Below are 25,610 nucleotides of genomic sequence, written 5' to 3' on the forward strand. Positions count from 1 at the left end.
TGTGTCTGGTCTGAAGGGTCAAAGAGGTTAAATGAATTAGCCCATTCATTCATTTATTCACTCATCTAAGTTCCATCTCTGATTTATTTGTATTTATTTTATATTTAAGTTTTTTTTCCGGCCCTCAACACAGTGCCAGATATTTGAAGTGGCCCTCTGACCAAAAAGATTGGAGACCCCTGCTCTACAACATAATAAAAGCAGTTTTTTAAACTGTGATTTTAAAGGGATGCATTTTTCCCCTTCTTCAGGGATCAGCACATTCCTTCTCATTTGCAGTGGCCATTTGTGTTGAGTCAAATCCGTTTATAACAAAGTTGGACCTGTATAACTCATCTCCTCACCTTATCTGTGGGTCATTCAGGGGTCAGGTCTGTTCAAACACATCTTGGCAGCCAGAAGCCCAGGACAATGCAGAGATAATTGCAGGGCAATCAGTTTCCATGGTGATGGGCTCCAGGGCAACCTGCAGCCAAAGTTAACCTTTTCAGTTCTAATAAGAAAAAGTAAGCCAGGACTCAACACTTCCATTTAAATCAAGCAAGCCTCCTTTTCTTTGGCAGGATCACACTGACCCTTCTGCACCCTCCTTCCGTTTTGCAAATGTTTGGCAGAGTTCTGATTTTTAAAACACCAGGATGTAATTCTCATTTCCATTTGAAACAAAGTCCCAGGCTACAATTCAGTGCACTGTTTCTTAGGAATAACACCCATGAAAAGCAATGAGTCTAATTCTGCTTAAATTGGGTTGCAACTATATGTAACTGTGCTTGCTCATGCTCACTCCTTATTCCTTGTCTCCCCACTGTGAATTGAATTTCACACTCCCAGTTATGTGTTAAGTTGTATGTTATATGTAGAGCAGTGGTCTCAAACTGATGAGGCGCGACCCACCAGTTCGTGTAACGCTTCCCCTGTCCCTTGAAGGGGAATCCTGGGGCATCGTGTCGCTAAGGGGGGGCGAGGGTGGGTGCTTTGCACTTTCAGAAGGCAGGGCTGCAGCAGGCTGCAGGAGACACAGGGAGCCCTGCACAGCCCTGCACAATGCTCCCCGAGGCACTAAAAGCAGGCGCAAAGCACTTCTGTTTTACAGGAGGTGCTTTGCGCAGCTTTTAGTGAAAGTTCCAAGTCTCAGGGAGCACTGCACAGGGCTCCCTGCACCTGCTGCAGCCCTGCCTTCTTAAAGTGCAAAGCACCCCCCTCGCCTCCCTTAGCGATGCGATCCTGGGGATCTCATTGCTGCCCTAGCCCCTCCACCATAAGAACTTACTGAGGGAGTAAAGCTCCCTCAAAGTTTGAGAACCACTGATGTAGAACCTCTGACTTAACACACCAGGCACCTTAAAGAAAGATTTGATTCATGGTTTTACTGGTATATTGTTTACAGTGCATACTCTGTAAACACTCTGATAGTGTTTACAAAAATGTTGTGAAGACCAGAATTTTAAAAGTTAATGGATAAAAATGTATCTTATGATTTTCTACTATATTTTTAATAAATTTGAGACTGTGCAGTTCTTAGGTAACAATTCCTAGTGGGTTAGTTTTCAGGATCTGGCCACAAGTAAATTATAGACAAAATTATAATCAGACACCCCACTAAGTTTAACCCTGACTTATATGAGAGTCATAGAAAATTCCATGATTTTGGCTCAAACCCTGCCCTCGACTTATCTGTGAGATCAACTTATGCTCGGGTGTCTGTGGTGTTTTTTTGCGGCTGCATAGCTGATCACTGTGTGTGCTTGAAAACCAATATTGACACTGCCTGCAAGACCAGTATGTATTACAGTTGTGGACTTGCTCTCTCACTCTTGAGAAGGAAAGGCGTTGTATGAATCAGAAGGAGAACTTGGATCCCCTGAGTGCACCATCCATATTTATTATTTAAAAGGTTTATACCCTGCCTTTTCTCTGTCAGAACAAATGCCCAAGGCGGCTTACTGTTTCAGATATAAGAAAACAAACTAAAAAAACTGCACAATATATACAACAATAAAATAGTAAATAAAAGCATAAGGGCATACAGGCAGCAGACAGATGACACATCACACTCACGAGATGAAACAAACGTTTTTGAGCTCTTGCAGAAAAACCATGAGGGAGGCGATAATTCTTAGTTCCCCTGCATCATTGGGGTGCCACTATGGCTAAGACTTGCCCCATGCCGACATCCCTCTAACTTGGGATAAAGGCGGCACTTGAAGGAGAGCCCCCTTAGATGACCAAAAGATTGGACCTGAATGTATGGAAGAAGGCAGTCCCTCGGATAACCTGGACCCAAACTGTGAAGGGCTTTAAAGATTTAGTACCAGCACCTTGAGTTGGGCCCAGAAATGAGTGGGCAACCAGTGCAGTTGCTGAAGCAGTGGTTCAAACAGCCTACTTCCAGTAACCACTTGGTCAGAAAGCCATGGCTTGAAATAATTTTTAACAAGGCATTGATAAGTGGTAAATAGTTTCTTAAATGTAAATATTTGTTCTTGCCTATTTTCTAGTGCTCCTGAGCTATCCTTTCTTTCAAAAGTGTGCCAGTTCCTGAAAGCTGGAGGAAAACAGTGAATCTGACCATTAACACTGTTGTTAGGTCTCTTTCACTTACAGAACCTGACCTTCTTTTCTTTCCCTCTCCTGGTAGTTTCAGTGTAAATAAAACTAAGCAGAATTTTTAATAATGTCTTGGCTCAGTTCCCAGTTGAAGGATTTGAGCTTCATCCTGTTCCTAGCCAAGATTAGGTATTCAGCAAGTGAGCTGTCATTCTGGGTACCAGCGAAAGGATAAATTCCTGAAGGGGTTTTGAAAAGAAAAACAAAATAGCCTTCTTATGCAACAATACATTGCAGCCTGCCCACAACATTCAGTGTCCCTAATTGGCAGACATTCTGAAGTGTTGTGGTCAGTAGTGGAACCCACATTATATAACTACCAGGTTCTGAAGGAGCAAAGTGTGGGAGATTTTAAAAATTTAGATACATGTACTATACCGTAGTTCCAGAGGTTATAATTTAAGCGTCTCTTCATTATTGTACAGTGGTGCCTCGCATAACGAATGCCTCACGCACCAAAAAACTCGCAGAACGAAAGCGTTTTGCAATTTTTGGTGACTCGCACAATGAATTTTTATGACCTGTGCTTCGCAAGATGAATTTTTTTTGTTTTGGTTTGTTTTAAGGGGGGATCTTCATGCCGGTTTATGCTCACATTCACCCTAAGGAAGGGGGAGGATCGTCATGCCAGTTTATGCTCACGTTCACCCTAAGGAAGGATGATGAGTTCTTGGGGTTTCCTCGTGCAGCAGCGGGTCAGTCAGCATCCCTTCCTCCCTCTCACACACACACTTACGCTCTCTTCACCACCCCTCACTCACTCACTCACAGGGCCAGGCTCCTGTGTTCCTGTCAGGGGTTGCACGTTCTTGCTCCCGCCCGTTTTTGTGCCCCCCGCAAGCCTGGAGCATTGCAGCCTCTCTCTCCCCCCACCCCAAGCCTCACAACTTCTCTGCAACACAAACACTTCCCCCCTCTCTCACTCACACAGGCTGCCCCCTTCTCTTACACACACAGATGCTCTGCCCCCCCCCACTCACACAGCAGGGGAGGGGTACCTTCACTCACCTCATCCAGCATCTGAATGTAAGCCCCCCCAGCAACCTGCCATCGCAGCCTCCCCCCCCCCCCGCAAGCCTGATCCCATCCACCCTAGTAAGGGGAGGATCTTCATGTCAGTTTATGTAAGTAATTCCCATTGTGCTTGCCCCCAGGAAAGTGTGCTCAGGATTACAGCCTTCAAACTCCCTACTCAGCATCCCCCCATGGCTCATTCACCCTCTCACTGCCCCATTTCCTTCACGTTCCCCCCATGATCATGGCAAAACCAAGCAATTGAGTGCAGCTGCTCTGTCCTCCTCCCCAGCTTAGAGCACAATCCTGTGCGTGTCTCCTCAGAAGTAAGTCCCATTGTGCTTGCTCCCAGGAAAGTATGCACAGGAATACAGCCTTCAAGCTCCCCACTCAGCATCCCCCCATTTTTGAAATCCTCAGTACAGTATGTATGCCTTTAAAGAGCACTTAATAAACACTTTGTAACCAAATTTGACTTTGTTCTGACTTTTCTTGCCAATAGGAATGCATTAATTAAATTTCAATGCATTCCTATGGGAAAACGCGCTTCGCAAAACAAAAAACTCGCATAACGAAAGGACTCGCGGAACGAATTAATTTCGTTATGCGAGGCACCACTGTACTTGGGTCAGTTACACAGTTAGCTTTGCCACCACATGCATTTTTAATAAATTGTGGCAAATGCCAAGAAATCAGTTTTGAACAACACTGATTCGAACAAATTCATGCCAAATCCTTGGATATTTTTTCTGCCCAGGCATCTCATCATTTTTGTACGTGTTTGAGACATCCCGCTGTACAGGAAAACTACTTCTGCTCTGGTTTATTTCATTGCTGTGGAGTGCAATTGCTGGCATGATATGCTAAACATCTTCCTCTATACAAGATTCTGTACGTGAAACAAATGTAGTAGTGCATCTCGTATTGTAAAGAGAGAAAAAGAAATTGGTCTGATCTGTGACAAATTCAGTTCCTTCCTAAATCACTGACAAGCATTATCGTTTGCCTATTTTTAATCTATCACGTTGCTGTTAAAACCAAACTGAGTACTTCATTGTAAGTCTGAGAGGAGACTTAAACGCCACTGAGTAAACAAATGTGTCTTTTTGCCTAGATACTGTTGCCATCTGCCTGTTTTTGTGTTAGCTGTGGGTGGAATTGAGTCTGGATGCACTTAATAGTTTTTCAGAGAAGGCTTTTTGTTTTTCTTTGCTTACTAATGTACACTTTCTCCTGCACTTACTGCATATACAGTAATGGTGTTTTGGTATTGCGTGAGTGGGCAGTGTCTTGAGTTTTTTAAACAGGGATTTGTTTTTTAAAAAGTGGGTTGCAAAGGCAAGTAAATTCTGCCTATGCATATGGAGGGACTGCATTAGCTGGGTATAATTTAATATGTATAAGCCTAGGGGAAAAGCAAATGTCTGCTTCTTCTCAAAGTGGGGTTGGTGAGGTGGAAGAAACTTGAATGGGCAAATGAGCCAGAGGTGTTGGCAGGGACTGTACAAAAGGCTCCATCTTTTATCAAACATTCTTAATCATGTATCTGTGATTGTGTTCTGTTGGCTGTATTACCTATAGATAATAGAGTTGGTTTGTATTACATTTACTCTGTTAAATTGTAATCTTATGTGAATGAGAATGGGTTGATGTTCTCAAGTTTTATTTACTCATCAGCTGCCTGTTAACTTGCTATACTGAATATACAGTGGTATATTCAGTTTCTCCCAACACCCCCTGCTTGCCAGTTGTAATTGTAAAACTGGGTCATATCCTGGTTGTTTGTATTTTCTGATAGTCCTCACTAGACAGTGTAGCTACTAAATTACATGATGTCTTCAGACCAATGTTAAATGACATTTGTACTGTTTGTGTATAAATTCATTATTACAAATTCCACATTTATCATACAATGTATTTGGGGTCCTTTTGTACAAGAATAGCAGTATTGTAGGTATTATCTGTTACTTCATCCATGCCTAGAGGAGAATCCTTTTCAACTGCAAAGATGGTCACCTGATTCTCACCAGCTATCAGTTCTGTAGTAGCTGCTTGAAATCCAGTGGAGTCCTCCATGCCTGAAAATTTGTGTGTAGCTGCTCCTCAGTAGCTGTTGCCACTAGCTTCACTACCCTATTGCATGCTGTTTTCTGGTTTTGTGATTGTGTGAATAAGTGAATCTCTTGGCAAGACCCTGCACATTGAAGGGCTCTGTGGAACAGTCCCAGTGAAGTTTGATTTCATAAAGCTTCTTATTGTTGTGAATTAGAGTTTGAAGAGGGGGGAATATTGGTTGCTTGGTATATTGCCTTCCTAAGCAGAAACTGTTTAATGCTCACTTTCTTGCTGTTAGAGGAGACTTCCTATCACAGTAGGTCTCCATTTAGAAAAATGTGTATGCAGCAGTTACTATAATCAGTCTTGTGTCGCACATATAGATTGTTTCTTGGCTGCTGTTTGGGCAAAAATTGGCCATTAATATTCCATTCATGTGGAGTTCTAGCTGCTTTTTCTCAAGATAGTACTTTATTGTGTGGTTATCTCTTATGTCAGCAGTGATTGTTGCTGGGAAGCATTGTTTTTCTTTCAGGTAGCATGTTACTTTCAGTTGTGAGTATCGTATGGAATGTAGATGTCACTTTCATGGGCCCCGGTTGGATTGAACCTGAAACATCGCTAGGGATAAGGACAACTCTACTTCCCTCACTGTTAATGCCACATTGTGAACATCTTCATTGTAAAAAATGAGCCTCTCATCCAGAGACTATCCACCTGTGCCACTCTGGTTGCCCAAGGGGCAACAAGAGCCCATGAACACCCTGCTGGTCTCACATCTCATGCCTAGGGCGTACGCCCTGCCTGCCCAAGAGGCAGCGAGAGACCACGAGCACCCTGCTGGGATCACACCCAGTGCCTATGCCCTGCCCACCAGCTCCCTGCAGATCTGGCAGGCATGTGGAGCAGGGCCAGTTGTGGCAGCTGGCCATGGATGCAGCCGCTGCAGTCTAAGGCGAGTGTGTGCATGAGGGCATGGGAATGGCATTTGTGGGGGACGTGCCCTGCCGGTGTCCTTATGGGCTCACAGCACATGAGCTGCCAAGACCTGGGCATGGGGTATCTGTCCATGCCAGTCTGAGCAGGGGACTTCACTGGCATGTTCATATGTCTGTAAATCTTTAAGGGGTTGTTGTTGGTTTGGGAGGTGTTGGCAAGAGGTTATTCTCCACATAGTGATGCACCATGGTTGCCAGGCAACACAAGCCTAGCGTGCCTAGCCAGTGCTGCGTAGGCGTGCTGCAGTCACCAGGCAATGCAAGGTGTGCTTGGCTGGCATTGTGCAGGTGTGCTGTGGTCACTGGCTGGCTGACTGAGTGCATGTGCTGCTAGGTCCCGGTGCCTGCCCCTTCTGTGCCAAAGTCTGGGCATTCCGACTCTGTCTGCTCCAGCCTTGTAACTGCGCTTAGGATATGGTGGTGCTGGAAGCATAGCATATGGCCTAGGTTGCCCTCCTGCCTTTGCACTGCTCTAGCATTGATTAGGATTGGGCTGTTAAAGACTTTGCAACCTCTTGCTATATTGCTCATGTAGAATACTCAGCCTTATTTATGACAAAAATGTGGATACTCGCACGTGCACACCATTGTAAGAATGCCTCACTATTTTATGAATCTTTGTTCTGTTGGATAAGTTTGTTGTTTTGAAGGGGATGCCCTCTTGCAATGTGTGAATGAGATTGGGCGTTTTTACTTTAAGACTGGCACATGCAATTTGACAAGACTCCCTTAGGAAAATAGTGCTGCTGCACATGCCCCTTAGGGCAATATGATATTGTTGAGAAGGGTTTTTCAGGGTAGGAATTTTTTATGAATAGATGAACTTTTTGGTGTTGGAGCACCCATCCGATTAGTTCATAATAGGATAATGGATGAGCAGTTAGGGACCGCTCCCAAAAGAACTCTCTTCTTGGTCTCTCAGTGTGTAGAGCCAGTGTGTTGGTGGTGTTGAAGAACTTGATCAAAAGCTGGGGTGTCATTTGTAGGAATATGTGGAGAGAAAACAGAATTATCATAATTAACTCAAGGCATCTTAATAGTACTTGAATAGCAGCCCCATTGCTATTCAAGTATGCAGTGGCAAATTCTTGTATGGCCGATACTTACCAAGGGTGGCAGCTTCTTTTTTCAGTGTTCACAGGAAAAATGCTATAATCTGCAGAGAGGAGGAAAAAGTCTGTCTAAAGCCTGAAGTGTACAGAAGCCTCCACAACTAGTAATGAATTGGTTTTCAGGCATGACTTTAAAGGAATGGGGCAGGCAGATCACACTTGGTACATCTGGTGTGTTCAAAGAATATGAGTAACTGAAGTGGGAGAATGTGCAGTCAGCTCTGAAGCACAAGGCTCTGGAAGACAGACTGGAGAAATCAATAAGGAAAATGGATGGGAAGGAAGCTACTTTTTCAAGCTGTTAAAAAACAGATTGGTCAGCTCGAAGCAGTTAATAGGAAAAGACACTTTTCTTCTGTCTTCAGATGAATTATTTGAGCTGTCTCCTGTTTCTAATCACACCATAAAAGATCTTCCCTACTTCTTAAAAATGAGGGATTTTGCATGTGTTTCAAAAATTGAGAAATGACCATGAAGGATTTACGATGTCATAAAAGCTGTGGTTCTAGTTCAGTGTGATGTATGACACTTCCTTCTTCCTGACGCTGTTCTAATTTTGCAGAACCTCTTCATTGGTTTACTTTTGAGAATCCCCTCAGATCTGTTTAGTGGAAAGCTGCATACACCAACCATGGTGCTGTTTCATCTCTAATTACAAGCCTCTATAAAGGTGTGTGTTGCCCAGATCGCTACATCTTCGTTTATTGCTGCATTTGCCTATCAGGAAGAATCATTCTGTTTCACCTTCCTCCTCCTTACTGTATATTTTTCAGATCTGGAATAATATGCCAGGTTAACTCCTGTGACTGAATCCAAGTGCAGCATCCTTTTCTGAATGAATAATATGTGTGACATGAATCTAGGCAGCCCCTTAAACTGCAGCAATGCTTACAGGATGTCAGTTTATGGTTCTGTTTGCAGAAGGTGATCTGCATGTATTACTTATTCCGGCCATGTGTGCATATGCATTCAGCTCCTGGCTGAGGGTTAGCTTGTGGGAATCTTCTAGCACTTTTACTGAAATACAGTCTGAAAAATAACTCTAAGGTTCTAACATCTGTATCCTAGTGGGAAGAACAATACTTCCAGTTGAGTGGTCAGAGCAAGTCCCCCAAATAGATGCATGTGGTTCTAAACAGATAGCAAGACCTCTTGCATTCACAATATTTTTTTTTCTCATAAGGAAGCCACTTTCTCATGTGATTGAAATTCACATAATTAGATGCAGTAGGGATCATTTTGAATTCATTCTCAATAATTTACAGGCGTGTGCCACTTAACGAACCGCTTAACGGACCGCTTAATGACAAGCCACATATATGATGGTGGTCAAAGCACAACAAAGAGGTTCTTAATAAGGCAATCAAGTCTCCCATAGCCTGCAGCAGAGTGTCTGTTTACACAACAAGTAGACTCTTAATGCAAAGAAGAGGCAATCTATCTCCAGTAGCCTGTGCAGCCAGCAAGTGTCCAGCAGGGAGCTTTTGTTTACACAACAAAAGCACTAGATTGGGTGGAATGTTTGCTTAACAACCCAATAGCATAACGGAGATTGGTGAATGTATCCCTGTCATTCAGTGGTGCACACCTGTATATAGCTTCTGCTTATGAAGCCCATTTTAGGAGGAGAACCATGTGAATGACCTTTTTAATATAAGCATGTCCTGTAGCAGGCAGAGCCTTTGCCTTTTAGATCAGAATAAAGTGTGTTCAGAGAACATCTCAAGGTCTCTTCAAAGTTTGTACTGATGCTTTTACACTTCACAACAACAGCTTTGTAGGACGGAATGCAGGCTGTTCTGTCAAGCCCCTGGGTTCTCTTCCGATTGCTGTTGAAAAGATCCTTGGGATTTGTGCCCCTAGTTTACTGTTCCTTGTTCAGTGCTTCTCACATCTGTGCAGGAAGAAAAATGTAACTAGTGTCACTTTTTCTCTCCAGTCTGTCCCATGAGCATAAGAGGAGTGCCTTTTCCCTCATTAGCAGCTTTATTAAAATACATGTGACTTTGCTTATGTAGCTGATACCTGAAAGCAACGTTTTGTTTTGCTCTCATGCAGCGGGTGGGATTTTTGCATGGTTTAAATCCACAGCTTCCCCACCGCTTTCATTGATCCCTTGCTCCACAGCCACTGCCTTCTCTTCTGCTTTGCGGCTGACCAGCTCAGCAGTTGACAGCAGGGCTGTGCAGCTACTGGCAGCTTCCCTTTAATAACTGCTTGCTGATGTTAGCTATTGATCAAGCAAGTTAAGCTTCAGCTCAGGGGAGTGAGGTTAGTTTATACTTCCCCACTTTCTCGTTCCCGTCAAATCAGTGCAGTAGAACACCCTTCTTAAGCAGTAAAGCTGCAGACATGTGGCTAATACCGTGCCTCTGGTAAGGAGTACTATCAATATGGTATTATTTGGAGGAATATAACATTCTTCCTTTCCTCCCCCAAAGAAATTAAGGCAACATTCTTCTTAATGTATCCTTGCTGTTCTAGTTTGTATGTCTTATTGTCTTGGTTTTTGGTGGGTGGGGGTAGGGGGAGGAAGATGGGTTGAGGATGAAAACCAAGTGAACTACCTGAATATTGTTTTGTGTGTCCCTATATGGTGATCTGCTGGGGCTGCCACAGCCCATTGGCTGAAATGGGAGAGGAGGTAAGGTATGCAACCTGTGTACCTGACCTTCCCAGGTTCTATTTGGGGTGAGTGTGACATGCATCATCCTGATGTAGTTCCTGAAAGTGTAGCTGCTGCCATCTGCAAGAAAAGAAACCATTAAAAGGGTAGCATGCGCTTCTGCTGTCTCAAAAAAGACCAATTGATGTTCTCTCAGCATGCAAACCAGTTGCTGTAAACGCACCCAGGGAGCCAAGTGAGGGAGCCAAACCCAGCTCCTGTGCACCTGTATACACGATGTTATACTATTAGCTTGAGTGATCTGTAGGAGACACAGGGACAGTACATTTCTGCTGTGGTCCAAGACATGTAGAAGTACATGTCTGTAGAACATGTCACACTCTTCTACATGTACTGTAGAAGTACAGGTGTGTACCCCCTCCCCCGGTATTCGTAGGGGATATGTTCTGTTCCTGCCCTCTGCAGATACCAGAAATTGTGGATAAGGGGGAATCCTTTCTCTACAGTTCACCATGCCCATTTACAGCCCCCACACCCAATATTTATTTCACTGGACTTGTAAACTGCCTTACTCCCCAAAGGGCACCCAAGGCGGCTAACAGCACTTAAAAACCATAAAATAAATAAAAATACATAAAATTATAATACAATAATAAAATAAATAGTAGAACAGCAAGGCCAGCAGCATTAAAAGGAGCAGTATAAAAGCAATTATTTAAAAAGCAGCCATCATGCCCTCTATCGTGCATCAATACCTTTGTTTGTCTTTGTTACATTTGCACAAAGTAAGAACATGTTCGTCTTTAACCAAACGCTATAAGCAGAAAGTTTATAACAAGGCAGGCAAGCAGCCTGCAGACTAGAGTGGAAACTGAATGTTAACTTGCTGCTTCCTCTTCACTGTTAGTCCTTCTCTAACCTGCAGGCTGCCTCCCTCCTTGTCTTGCTATAAGCTGTTTGCTTATAGCAGTGGTATTCAAACTGGGATATTGTGACGCCTCAGCCTGAGGACCCTGTTGTCTTTCCCCTTAAGGGATCCCCAGGATCATGCAGCTCAGGGGGGCTGCAGGGGCTTGGGCACTCCCTCCTGGGAGTGTGGGAAGCCCTGCGCGTCCAGGTCCGGGAAAGTGAGTGGGGCGATCGCACCTCGCCTCCGCTAAACAGGAAGCGGAGCGTGATCGCTCCACTTTCCCTTCTGATGGGGCTGCAGGGACTGGGGTGCATCCTGCAGTTCCTGCAGCAGCCGTTCGTGGGTGTGGGGAGCACCTGCAGGGCTCCCCAGGTCAGGGAAAGTGAGAGTGGAGAGATTGAGCTCCGCTTCTGGTTTAGCGGAGGCAGAGCGCGATCTCTCCACTCTCACTTTTCCTGACCTGGGGAGTCCTGCAGGTGCTCGTGCACAGCTCCCTGAACCCAGGGACGGCTGCTGCAGGGACTGCAGGGTGCACCCCAGTCCCTGCAGCCCCCTGAGCAATGCGATCCTGGGGATCCTGCCTTCCCCCCGCCCCTGCCGCCTCCCCCCACCAAGACTTATTGTGGGTTTCAAACTCCCTGAGAGTTTGAAAACCGCAGGCATAGGGAACACTGCTGTAGTGGTCCCATTCATCACATGCTAGTTTTAATCAGAGCACAGGTATTTTTCTGGTAGGAAGCTAAGCTGTACTGCAGATTGAGCATGGGTGACCACTTTCAGAGCAGTGCCCATGTTAGTGTGTTGCAGCACGTTCAGCAGTCTTATAGCATCTCAGAGACGGAAATGCATGCATCAGTCTTTTAATATATGATTTTTGAGCATCGGATGGTGTCTTTGCTGTGTTGCCTTTATGTGGCAGATGTTCCTAATAGTGTGGTTGCAGAATGGTTCACACAGTCTGATAGGGGGAGTGACCTTGTTATGTTGTATCCATTATACTTTTAATTAGGCATCTCTTGGTTTTAAAAGTAGAAACCCTATTTGATATCATCATGACTTGCAATCTAACTAATTTTAAAACGGGGAGAAGCTTGCTATTTGGGGTGGTGTCTATGGGAAAAGTGTTGTAGCAGCATGGGATTATAGGAAGGGTTGGCATTGTTGTCTTGGCAGCATGATGACAAATTTGCATCTCTCCACTCACTGGAACATATTTATGTCCTTTTGCCCCTCTCCCCCTGAAAAATGACAAAGGGAGCATGAACATTTTCCTATATCTTGGTCCCCCGTTTTAGCTCAGCATTACGTTTAACAAAAAGATAAAATGGATTGCTCCCCCTACAGCTTCTGGAGGTCTACAGGGCTTGAGGGAGAATTTTGTAGTTTGGATGTGCAAAGTGTTCTCCCCACTTATAAATGGCTTTCAAGCTCTCTGCTGCTGCTGTGCACTGTTAACATGGTGTCACTGAAGTCAAATTGGATTAAAAACAAGTGCAAGAAGCAATGTGTCCTGCCCTTGCTCCAACATCCTCTGATGCCAGCCAATGACTGCTGCTGCCAGGACATGTGTTCAGATGGCTGTGGTGAAAAAGGTGAGTCCATATTGAGCTGAAAACTTGAATAAATTTTTCAGTTCAACTTTAACCAGGGTTAAGGCAGCAAACTAGGGTGAGCACTAACAATGGTTAAGCATTTTGCCTACATAGGATTACTCTGATGGTAGATACTAAACAGCATTTTCGTTATTTCTTATTTCTTCTGTTAGGTAGCAGGGAACATTGCTTGAATGTAGCATATAGCTACTGCATATGAATCCAATCTCTAAGCAGAATGTAGAAAGCATCTTGCATCTAATTTAGCATGACTCATGGAATGAAATTGGTACAGGTTTGCAGTGCTTTCCTTTAAATTGGGAGAGACAAGGAAGGCGAGGAATATTATTGTGGTTAATCTAACCTTCCCAAAGGAAAGGGAAAACTGGGCCAGAAACACACATTTTTCAGGGACTTGTCATATGTGTAATAGTCCTCTTTCCATAAATATGTAAATTTTGTGCTCAGTGTATGCCTACAGTTCGTCTTTGGCTCTGTCAGCATACCCTATAAGATCCCATTTGTCTAGAAGAATGTTTTTTCTGAAAGGTATGATTATTCTAGACTGCTGAACAAGTTCTCCTATGTGACTGGCATTTAAACAGCTGTGGCGTTTTGCAGACTGACACTTAAAGAAGTACTCTGCAGGAGTGATTTTTTTGTAAGTGTACTGGAGGGCGTCAAATGGAAAATAGAAAAGTGGTTGGGGGATGGGCTGTAGAAAGGATCATATGGTCATGTTGCATTTTTCTGAATAGTACAGTGACCTGAATTGGCTTAAAATCCTCTGTAGCCAAGATTGTGGAGCAGAACAGAATTTTAGAGGGAAGGAGAAAAGGCAATAACTTTGGGAAATGCCATTAAGCACACTGAATGCTTTGTGCAGATGTTCTGTGAGTGAGTTTAGAGAAAAACATTTCAGAAATGTAAAGAAATCTCTCTCAGTTGTTGGGGGGAGAAAGCATTTTCTTCTCTGACTCTGAGTCTAAAGCATAGACATAAGCAGGTTTGGTGGAGCTTTGGAAGAAAAAAATTGATTGTATTTGTGGTGTTAATCCAGAGAAGGAGAAATAAGGAGGCCCATGGGATAGAGTGATTAAATTTTTTATTTACTCATATTATTAACAAAGATTAGAAATATCAGTGTCTGGATTTAGTTCTAAGATTATGCCCTGCTAAAATATAAATATGGTATCCTATGTGCAATAAAACTTTGATTAGTCTTTCATCAACCAGCATCTGCTGTGGACCTCTGATAGTGGCATGCTCCGTGTAAGGAGTCACTCTTGCATGTTATGCCTGCTGTGGGGAGAAGTTGCCTTGCAGAAGCTTTTTCAGATGGCTTTCATTTTACTTAAGTAGTATGTGTACCTGTTTTTTGTCTCATTTGAGACATCCTCCAGTATCCAGGAAAGTTTATGTTCATATTCCTTCCCCATTTGAGAATTCATTCTGTTATGCAAAGACCTTATTAATGCCCTCATAAACCTTCTGGCATAGGGATGGGAAGTGTGCTTGTGATAACATGAAGTATTTAATTCAGTTATAGGAGGCATGCTTTCCTACTAAAAAGGATCTAATGTTCATCATGCCTAAATGATAGATTTTCAGGGATGTGATTTTGTTGCACCAGGCTAGTGAGTGTAAGTTGATTTTCCTCCTATCTTGTGTTGCACTGGGGCAATTTTAGATTACTTAAATAAACCAAGAATCTGTGACAATTGTAAAGAATGAATCATGTGCAAAAAAGCATGAGATACATTGTAAAAATAAAATCAAACTGACTTAATATCAGACTAAGACTTTGAGTTTTAAATGATTTAAATTACTTAGAAAAAAATGGGGTCTAATTAAATCGTATTTCCCATTTAAATTCATGCATTTGCTGAACCAGAGTCACTACTGCACATGCCTGATCTTGTCTGATCTTGGAAGCTAAGTAGGGTCAGGCCTGGTTAGTACTTGGATGGGAGACCGCCTGGGAATATTGGGTGCTATAGGCTTATACCATAGTCTTTCAAGACTGAAGGTTGCCAACCATTAATTGGTTTGCTATACCAATTAAGACACATTGATTGGGTTTTTTTAAAAAAAACAAAAAACACTGTATACTCTGGAGGAGAATAATCCTAAAACTTTTTCTCTCTGGCAGTTTGTATGATTGGCACTACACAATTATAGTGGCTTAGACAAGTGTGAATGCCTGAGCAGTTGTTTGACTAATGGGTTTTCGTTTGGCTTTCTGTACATACACCAGGAAACCAAGCATGATAGTTTACTTGAGGAGAAGTATTGCAATCCAGTATAGAGCAAATTGTGCTACTGGATTGTAGGGTAAGTGAGTAGAACTTTACTCGGTGTGCCCCAAGGATCTGTCCTGGGAGCTCTTCAACCTCTTCATAAATGACCTGGAGACAGGGATGAGCAGTGGGGTTGCAAAGTTTGCAGACAACATCAAACTTTTCCAAGTGGTGAAGACCAGACGTGATTGTGAGCAGCTCCAGAAGGATCTCTCCAGACTGGCAGAATGGGCAGCAAAATGGCAGATGCGCTTCAATGTCAGTAAGTGTAAAGTCATGCACATTGGGGCAAAAAATCAAAACCTCACATATAGGCTAATGGGTTCTGAGCTGTCTGTGACAGATCAGGACAGAGATCTTGGTGTGGTGATGGAAAGGTCGATAAAAGTGTTGACCCAATGTGCAGCGGCAATGAAGAAGGCCAATTCTATGCTTGGGATCATTAGAAAAGGTATTAAGAACAAAACGGCTAATATTATAATGCCGTTGTAGAAATCGATGGTAAGGCCACACCTGGAGTATTGTGTCCGGTTCTGGTCGCCACATCTCATAAAGGACATAGTGGAAATGGAAAAGGTGCAAAAGAGAGCGACTAAGATGATTACTGGGCTGGGGCACCTTCCTTAAGAACATAAGAATATATGTTTCCTTATGAGGAAAGGCTATGGCGTTTGGCCTCTTCAGCCTAGAAAAGAGACACCTGAGGGGGGACATGATTGAGACATACAAAATTATCCATGGGAAGGATAAAGTGGACAGAGATGCTCTTTACACTCTCACATAACACCAGAACCAGGGGACATCCACTAAAATCGAGTGGTGGGAGGGTTAGGACAGACAAAAGAAAATATTTCTTTACTCGCTGTGTGGTCGGTCTGTGGAACTCCTTGCCGCAGGATGTGGTGACGGCATGTAGCCTGGATGCTTTTAAAAGGGGATTGGACAAGTTTCTGGAGGAAAAATCCATTATGGTTTACAAGCCATGATGTGTATGTGCAACGTCCTGATTTTAGAAATGGGCTATGTCAGAATGCCAGTGCAAGGGAGGGCACCAGGATGCAGGTCTCTTGTTATCTGGTGTGCTCCCTGGGGCATTTGGTGGGCCACTGTGAGATACAGGAAGCTGGACTAGGTGGGCCTATGGCCTGATCCAGTGGGACTGTTCTTATGTTAACTTTCCAGAAGCAACAAGATGGAAACTAAATGTAGCATACCTATACCAGGTCTCTGAAAGAATAAGAAAAAGTGGTATGAGCTGGGGAGACATAACGTGGCAGCAGCATGTGTAAAAAGGTTCTAGTTATTAACAGTATTTATTTATTAACAGTATTATTATTTATTTATTTCTAGTGATGTGTGAACCACAAGCTGAACATGAGCCAGCAGAGTGATGCAGCTGCAAATAAAGCTAATGCAATACAGCAGTACTTTGACTTTAATCGTTTTGCTCTTTTGACTGTTTTCAATTATAACGACATTTCAAATTTTTGTCCATGTGCTTTCCTTTCGTCTGATTTCATCCAGTTTGTACAGTATGTTTGTCTTCCCTCTATTTTTTAGGTTTCACACGCATCCCCATGTTTTATACAAATATGTTTTTTTGCCAGCCTGAATAAATTTGCAAGCTAAATAAGGCTATGCTTTGACATTCATTCATTTTTACTTTCGTCCATGCTCTGGTCAGTAACCAGCTGAAAGTGCAAGGTATTGATGTATTAGACTCCATTAATTGAGGCATTGAATATAGTTCATGAGAAGTAATACATATGCCCTGTTCAACATTTATTTGGGATATTGCACCCAGTGCTGGGCATTTTAAGAGAGATTGACAAGCTTGAACTGGTTCATAGGAGGAAAACAAAGATGGTGAAGGACCTGGAAAACCAAATCTAGTGAGAAGTGGTTAAAAGAGCTTGATATGCAGCAGCAATGTGTTGCAAAATTGAACCAGGGTGATGTATTTGCTTTTATGAATTGGGGAGGATATAGAACAAATCTTGTGTGTGCCCTATCTGTTTCTGTTCATCTTGACCTCCAGTACTTTTTTCCTCTCTTTAGTCTGTCACTACTTTTTTGTCTTTGTTTTCCTGTTGGTTTCCAGTTTTGCTTCTCCCTTAATACGCTTCCTTGTCTGTTTGTGTCCCTTCCTTCTTTCTCTCTGTACCTTTGTAGTCTTTCTTTATTTGTTTCAATCTTTCAGAGTACGCTTGTTCTGGATCAAACTAATAGGCTGCTGAGACTTGGCAACCTTTTTCAGCCACTATGCCATGGCACACTGGTGTGCTGTGGGTGGTCTACTAGTGTGCTATGAGAGTTTGGAATCGAGGGGGAGGTAACTGGGGGATGCAAGCCCCTGCTGTCAATGGGTATGCCCTGTCAATTGTAAAAAAATGATGGTATGCATTGACAATTTTTACACCTTGTTAGTTGCTATGTGATGAAAGGCTGAAAATTGCTGCTCTAAAGAATTATCTATGTTCAGGGACTTCCAAATTGTCTGTGGGTGATCTTTTTAGCTGTAAATCTATTACCACCAATTTTTTAAAAAAGCAAAGTATAACTGAAAGCTTAAAAAAAACTGGTTTTAAAAAATCATTGAGTTTTTAATCCATCCTAGAAGTGGTGTTGATAGGTGATTGTGGTCTTTATAGAGGGAGATTTTCTATTTTTTTAATGGGGTACCCTAAAAAGAGTAGGTTTGTGATGCAGGGGTGTTTTTGGTCTCCTCTTAGCTGCTTGAAAAACATGTAAATGTTATGGCTTGGAGTATCTTTTGACAGTAATGGAAAGGTCAGGTGTTCTTCCCTAAAATGCAACAATTCTGACACCAGTGATCATGCCCATGTAACCTTGAAGTTCAGCTAATGTCTCTCTGCCTGGGGCTGCCTTGAATATGGTTTTAAGGCGAATGTCATTTGTCACCCCTTTGCAGCAGTGGGGAGATAAGAACATTATAAACCATCATTGCAGTAACTGCACTGGGCCCAATACATAGTACAGTCACCCCTCATCTTACGTGAGGATTACTTTCAATATCAACACACAAAGCTAAAATTGTGCATATTCAAAATGACACTGAGAATTCCTGACATTAGAAAAATAGGTACAGGTGGGCCCCCCTTTCTACAGATTTGCTTATCTGTGGAATCTAGGTTACCTATTTAAGAAACAAAATAAAGGTCGTGATCCATAATTTCTGTCAGTGGCTTGGCTCCTTCAGTGACTTCCTGTGTTTGTTTTCAGGTGCCTGGTTGCCTAAACGTATAGACTCTACGTTGGCTTTTAGATTTTTTGGGGGGGGCGGGGTAGGGAGGAATCCAGCTCCTTATTCTATTCAGAGGCAAGCAAAGACAGCAGAAGGACATAAACTTAAAATTGTCACAACTTGCAGTGAATAGTGAAAGAGTCACTGTGGCTATCTGAATGTGAAATTGATCTGAAGAGCTGCATTGCGCCTCTGAAGTTTTGCAATTGATCTTCCTGTAATGAATTGTTGGGACTCCAGGGCCCAGGATGGGTGAGTGGAGCTGTGATGTATCCCCTACAGCTTCCAAACAAATGCTTTTCTATTTGGCTGATAAATCTTGCACAGACAGAATCCATTTTGTATGTTACTTTAAAAAAAAAAAAGCAAACTTTAGTGTTCTGTGTCTCTATTTTTTAAAGGAACTTTTATCAAATACCCATAAGATAGAATTGGGAAATTGATTTCTATTATAAGCATCAACTGTGGTTATGAGAGTACTAAACAATGAGTTTCAAAGGTTGTCTATAAAAGAGGATTAAGATGGCTATGCTTGTCAATTTCATATTGTTTAGAAACTTTGGGAAGATGAAAATGAAGGTGCTTAACAGGTAGCATGTTCTATTCCTCAGGTACTTGAACAAGATGTGGTTCTACAATCTATTGACAGAGCTATTGAAGCAATTCATAATGCAGCAATGAAGAATGGGGGAAGATACAACTTGGAGCAGAGAGATGTCCTTCAGTAAGTATAGCTAGTAGCAAACAGGAATAGTCAAGACCAGTGGTTCCCAAACTTTTTAGCGCTGGAACTCGCTTTTTAAAACAATAGTCTTTTGTGACCCACCTAGGTTTATGAGACTTTATAAAAAGTTTCACTTTACTAGCAGCTCAAGCAGCCTTTTTACTATGGTGGAGGCGCGGGCCACCTTCTGGAATGTTGAGCTCCATGTTCATGGATTGGGACTACTCTGATGGCGTTGTGTTCCCCATTGGGCTGCCCTTCGAGGCACAGTCACCTACTCAATAGTAAATGTGCAAGTGCTGCTCTGTTTCAGTTTTCATAAGGCACAGTATATTTTCCTTTGTCAGCTGTTAACTTGTCAGTGACCCACCCAAAATCCTGGTCTGTCTCGACCCACAGTTTGGGAACCAGTGTTAGGAGAGTATGGACTGAGCCACTTTAAATGAGATGCATTATTAGAATGCAAATGGGTTTACTGCCTGCAGTTTCCATTTATGACCAGATAAGAGAGATGGAACTGCCATGGCAGTTTCTATATTCTGACTTCCTTGTGACACTAAATAGGAACATAGGAACAATGTGACACTAAATAGGAACAACATAGGATATGATGTTGTCACACTCTGAACCCTGTTTCACTCTCTTCCCCCCCCATTGACTAGCCAGATAGTCAATTCGCAAATATTCAGTACAATATCTTATTAAGATATTTTAATATAAGGTTAGGGCGCAAATATACAGTACAATATCTTATTAAGAATATTTATATACCACTTTTAAAAATGTTCACAAAGCCGTTTACAGGGAAAATCAAATAACTAATTAGTTTTCTGTCCTAAAAAGGCTCACAATTTCAAAAGATTCAGAAGAAAAAGCATCAAAAGCCACTAGAAAAGACATTGCAGTGGAGTGAAAAGGGATAGTTGTCGTGGCTAATGAGAAGTCTTGTATATGATGGTTTTGGTCTATCGACAGGAAGTTAATCCATCATCGGAAGGAAACGGTTTCCCGCAAAGCTAACTTGCCATCCACTCAAGGGATGACTCCATCCTCCAGTGATCATCATCTGGACCTAGCCAGGCAACCCAATGGTGTCTGCCGGATGGGATATGAGCGACACCACAGTTTGCCCAACACTGAGCCCCAAGAGGATGAAGGTGGCCTTTACCAGGTAGTATCTTTGGCATATTAAAATCTTTATCACGCAAAGTACTTCTGTATGTGCTGTTCATACTGGAATTTTATCTTTTAGGGAGATGGTTTGCATTTCTTACACTCGGCCTTTGTAATTGGTTGTAGATGTTGGTTCTACACAGAACAAGTAAAAAGCTGTTTATTAGTCCAACATGCCACTTAGTTTCTTTAAGTTGTCAAAGTCTATTGATTCTTTATCAGGCATAGTTGTTAAAAATGTGACATGTCACCTCCTGGCTCTCTCTGCTTCCTCTGTACTCTGCTCTGAGAACACAAGATGGTAGATCAAGTGAGGTTAATTCTGTGGCAGGTTCAGGTTATCTTTACCTGGTGCAGGTGATACCTCTTTGGCTCGGTTATCCAAACAAATCATAGTAAAGACAAGAACAAAACTTGGTGAGCCTTACACTCGCATGCTTCTCCCCTCCCTTCATGTGTAAGGGGAGGAAATTAGAAGTGTCTTTTTTTTCTAACACATGGAATATAGCAGAAAAGAGCAATTTGTGACAAAGTCTTTAATTCCTTCAGAAGCTATGCAGGGGATAAAAATATACAAAGATTAAAATAGCCTTTTAGGCATTCCTCTGCCTTTTGGTTCTGAGAAGTACCGTTACATCATATATTGACACATTTTAATTTATCGATTTAAGGCTGATGAAAAATTTTGGTTATGAAAATATTGAACTCAGAGCTCTTGGGCTTAAACATTTTAGAGAGAAACTGAGTAAGGTGAGCCTTTGTCTTTAATGCAATCGTTGCAAAAACCCTTGCATTTGCCTATTTTGTGGACTTTTCTAACCCCCTAGAAGCTGTTGTGATGTCCCAACTACTACAAATAAGCAGCTGAGACATCTCCATGCAGGAGTCCAGGGTCATTATAGAATGGGCCCATGGTATTCCAGATAACTGCTCTGTGGATTTGCTGTGTCATTGCCTGGGTTTTCCTAGAATCAAAGGATACTGGCTAGTCCTCTTCTGAAAGTAGCATTTGCCCACTGACAGTCAAGCCCACCTGGCAAGGTTAAAGGAAAGGTGTGGCTGGATCTAGGTGGCCCTCACTCCTCCTATAAGCTGACCCTATGATACTGGCGAATGTATGTTTTCTAGAGTCATGCACAGTTGCTGTGGTTTTTGTTTATTGCTATGCATTAATGAAAGGGCTCAGCTACTTGATAGAGTTCAGGACCCAGATCCCTTCCCCCTTTCTTCTGACAAAGTGTGTAGGCTAAGAACCGGGGAATATCTAACTATCTTGCATCAGTGTCTTTATCTTCAGCTCTGTCAACTTTGCCAGACCCTGCTTTGGAGCAGCCTTGCTTTTTCTTTTGATCTGTGTCATGTGTATTTGATCACCTCCATCCCCTCCCTGTTTCTTTATTTTCTCTTTTCCCTTTAATCTCTTGTTAAGCTCCTTTCTATTGTTTATTGCCTGGTTGCTCTAAATTCATCAGAGTGAGATTGGTCATCAGATTGTCATGGTTTCCCAGATGCTTGACCTTCATTTTGGCATTTGCTCAACCGAGGGGTCTTCCAGATTTTGGGAACCTGTGTACAGATTAGAGAAGGAGGTTTCCAAGTTGACTGTTTCTGTCTAGCGCAGGGTTTCCCAAATTTTGCAGCACCGCGATCCACCTCATTCTCTGTGATGGGTTCATGATGCTCCTAGTGGTACTGGAGTCCTCTCCTGGCCAGCAACCCACTCTGCAGACCTCGGAATGATCCTCCAAAACCTCTGTAAGCCACTTCTGGTTTTTAGAGGCAAACTAGTAGTGGCTTTCAAAAACTGGAAGTGGCTTCTGAAACCTTTGGAGGGCTATTCTGGGTCTGCAGATGCCTGCAGAGTGGGTTGCTGTCCTTCTGTCATTTACTTGGATGTGATCAGCTGTTAAGCAAATTAAGCAAAAACAAAACAGAGGAAGATCCAGTAAGAACTGCGAGAGGAAATGGAAAGTACATTTTTGCTTAAAGTTTTATTGAGTAATAACTTTCTTTAACTGTCTTAATAACTTTAACTTTTATTGAGTAATTTGTGTTAAATTTAGGTCGAGTATTGATCCAAGCTGATCTTGCACAATCTTTAATATTTCGCTCTTGCTCATTAGTGAGACGTCTGAACCTGCATTTCATCCACCAGCTTTTTGAAGTTGGGTGAATATTGCGTGAGGGCCAGTCTCAGGGAATCCTGGAGATGTTCATCTGTCATGTTGGAACGTTGTGTACTCTTTGTCATTTTCAGATGGGAAAACGCAGATTCACACAAATAAGTTGAACTGAAACAGGAGTGTACAGCTTCACTGCATCTTCTCAAGTTGGGAAATTTGTCTCTAGGCACTAGCTTCCAAAACGATTCTTGCTCAGCACGTGTCTTGAGAAAAATGTCATTTTTAAGGGTTAATATTTCGTTTTCAAGAGATGGCTTGTTCAGTGAGTAGTTTTTACGGATAGCAGCTGCAGTTTCTTTAATGTCCACATCTACTTTGAATGGGTATGACAAATACTCCACAACTGTTCCAATTTTTTGGAAGTCACAGAATCTATTTTCAGATTCCTGGATAACAGAACAGATTTCTGTCACATACTTCTCATTCTGAAAAACAAAATTTGGATATTGTCCCAGATGGTCCTGCGTATTAGGAAAATGATCAAAAGTGTTGTTTGCAAGGTCAGTCATCATTAGCTCAAATTTGCTCTTGTAGGATGAAACTGTACTCACCATCTCGCCAATACATTTCTTTTTACCTTGTAGTTCAAGGTTCATATCACTTAGTTTGCCTGTAAAGTCAGCAAGAAATGCCAGATCACATAACCACTCTTCATCTTCCAACTCTGCTTGGTCATCTCCCCTCTCCTTCAAAAAAACTTCTTATTTCATTCAGCAAATCACGAAATCTTTGCAGAAATTTGTGCCTACTTAGCCACCTTACATCTGTGTGCAAAATGATTTCCACTGCCCCTTCATCAAGAGTAAGATTGAAAAGCCGTCTTTGGAGTGATCTTCCACGAACTGAATTTACAATTTTGAAAGTGATGTCCATGACAGTCTTTGTATTGAGTCTCTTGCTTGCCAAAACTTGCTGGTGAATGATGCAGTGGTAAGAAAGGAAATCTGGGAAGTCGTCATGCTGTCTACAGAGGGCTATGAAACCGTTAACCTCACCTGTCATTGCTCCATCAGTAGTGATGGAAACAAGTCTATGCAATGGAAGATTACACTTTGTCACAGAAGAATGGAAAGAACTGAACATTTCCTGATCAGTAGTTCTCCCTTTTAAAGAAATCATTCCAAGTAGTTCTTCTTCAACACTGAAGTCTTCAAAAACCATCCAGATAGACTACTAACTGGGCTATGTCTCTTATGTCTGTGGATTCATCGAGTTGGAGTGAGAGAGCACACAATTTGAAACAACGTCCAACAATTGTTCAGTTGTGTGTCCACACGTCTTTTCTATTTGCTTCCCGATGGTGTTTCTTGACAATTGTACATCTTGAATAGCAGCTATGATCTCTTATTTTTAAATCCTTCAAAAAGATTGTCAGCTGCTTCAGGAAAACAATCTTTTACAAATTCCCCTTCAGTGAAAGGCTTGCATTTCTTTGTGATCAGGTTGCTGACCTTGAAGGATGCTATAGTTGCATTGAGCGAATGTGACCTTGGCTTCGCCATCAACTGTTGCTGAGTATCCAATTTTGATTTAAGTTCCTTGAGCTTCAGTTTACAAATTTCACTTTTGGGTGGAAAATTATTGCTATGCAGAGCCTTATAATGACGTTCCAGATTACCCTTTTTGGGCAAGGATAATGGGGCGTTACAAATTCGACAACAACACTTGTCTTTCACCATGATGAAGAAGTAGTCCATATCCCAGTCATCATGAAAGTGGTAGGTTTTGCTCTTTGGAACACTCATCTTCGTTATACTGGGGTGGCTGGATGTACAAGGGTCGCCCAGAAAGTAATGCACCACATTTTTTTTCTCAGCCTACAGTAATGGTACGAATGTGAAACTTTACATATAGATTATTTGAATTTTCAGGAGTGCGCACACAAATTTTTGGTTTCTTCAGACAGATAGCGTAGCTGCAGCAGTGTTTCGAAATGGCTTCTGTAAGTGATGTACGTTACAAGCAGCGTGTCGTCATTGAATTTCTCACTGCGGAGAAAAACTGTTGGGAACATTCACTAACGTTTGTGTACAGTTTATGGAGAATCTGTAGTCGACAGAAGTATGGTTAGTCACTGGGCACAGAGGGTGAGGCCATTAGAAGGTGGTTCAGCAGAGCTCCAAGATTTGCAGCGTTCGGGGTGGCCATCCACGGCTGTCACACCTGACAAGATGCAGCTTGCTGATGTGCTCATTCGCGAGGACCGACGCATAACGACTGTTTGGCGCTGAAGCTGTCAAACAGCAAAGGAAGTGTGGATGCAATAATCCATGCTCTTGATTACTCAAAAGTGTGTGCACGATGGGTTCTGCGCTCTTACGGTGGACCACAAATCTCTCAGAAAAAACATTTCTTCTGAGTTGCTGAAACGTTTTGAAGATGAGGGGGAAGCGTTCTTGTCCAGGATTGTGACAGGTGATGAAATCTGGGTTCACCATTTTGAGCCCAAAACAAAAAGACAGTCGATGGAATGGCGTCATCCTCAATCTCCACAGAAGAAAAAATTCAAAGCAACTGCTTCCGCCAGTAAGGTCATGATCACTGTGTTTTGGGACTGTGAGGGCGTCATACTCATTGATGTGATGCCAAGAGGCAGCACCATTAATTCTGAAGCTTATGTGAAGACATTAACCAAACTCAAGAAGCGCTTCCAGTGACTTCGGCGCCATAACAACCCAGGTGAATGTTTGATTCAACATGATAACGCTCGGCCTCACACAAGTTTGAGGACTTCGGAACACATCACTAAACAGGGTTGGACTGTGTTACCCCATCCACCCTACAGCCCTGACCTAGCTCCCTCAGACTTCCACTTGTTTGGGCCATTAAAAGATGCCATTCGCGGAAGACATTTTGAGGATGACGAAGAGGTGATTCGCACAGTGCAGAAATGGCTTCGTGACCAGAACAAGGAGTGGTACTGACAGGGCATACATGCCCTTGTGTCTCGCTGGAGGAAGGCCATAGAACTGGACGGAGATTACGTGGAAAAATAGGGAGTGTAGAAGAAACATCATTCTTTCTTGTGTGTAAGTTTCATTGTGTTCAATA

At 42.5% G+C, this 25,610-nt stretch overlaps 1 protein-coding gene across 6 annotated transcripts in view; it reads left to right on the top strand.

The window, feature by feature from the left end:
- Positions 1-25,610, top strand: part of NCKIPSD (NCK interacting protein with SH3 domain) — a 100,498-nt gene that overhangs the window by 20,631 nt on the left and 54,257 nt on the right. For 5 of the 6 annotated variants that reach the window (XR_010793907.1, XM_066617686.1, XM_066617687.1 and 2 more), the window contains exons 2-3: positions 19,091-19,203; positions 20,179-20,374. Coding sequence is in view for 5 of the 6 variants with exons in the window: in XM_066617686.1 (XP_066473783.1) it covers positions 19,091-19,203; positions 20,179-20,374 (309 nt within the window). In the remaining variant the exon portion in view is untranslated. Of the gene's footprint in view, positions 1-8,409; positions 8,457-19,090; positions 19,204-20,178; positions 20,375-25,610 lie in introns of those variants that run through there. The other variant, XM_066617690.1, reaches the window with a different exon arrangement.

Source organism: Tiliqua scincoides, chromosome 2, assembly GCF_035046505.1.
Source record: "Tiliqua scincoides isolate rTilSci1 chromosome 2, rTilSci1.hap2, whole genome shotgun sequence".
Taxonomy (NCBI): domain Eukaryota; kingdom Metazoa; phylum Chordata; class Lepidosauria; order Squamata; family Scincidae; genus Tiliqua; species Tiliqua scincoides.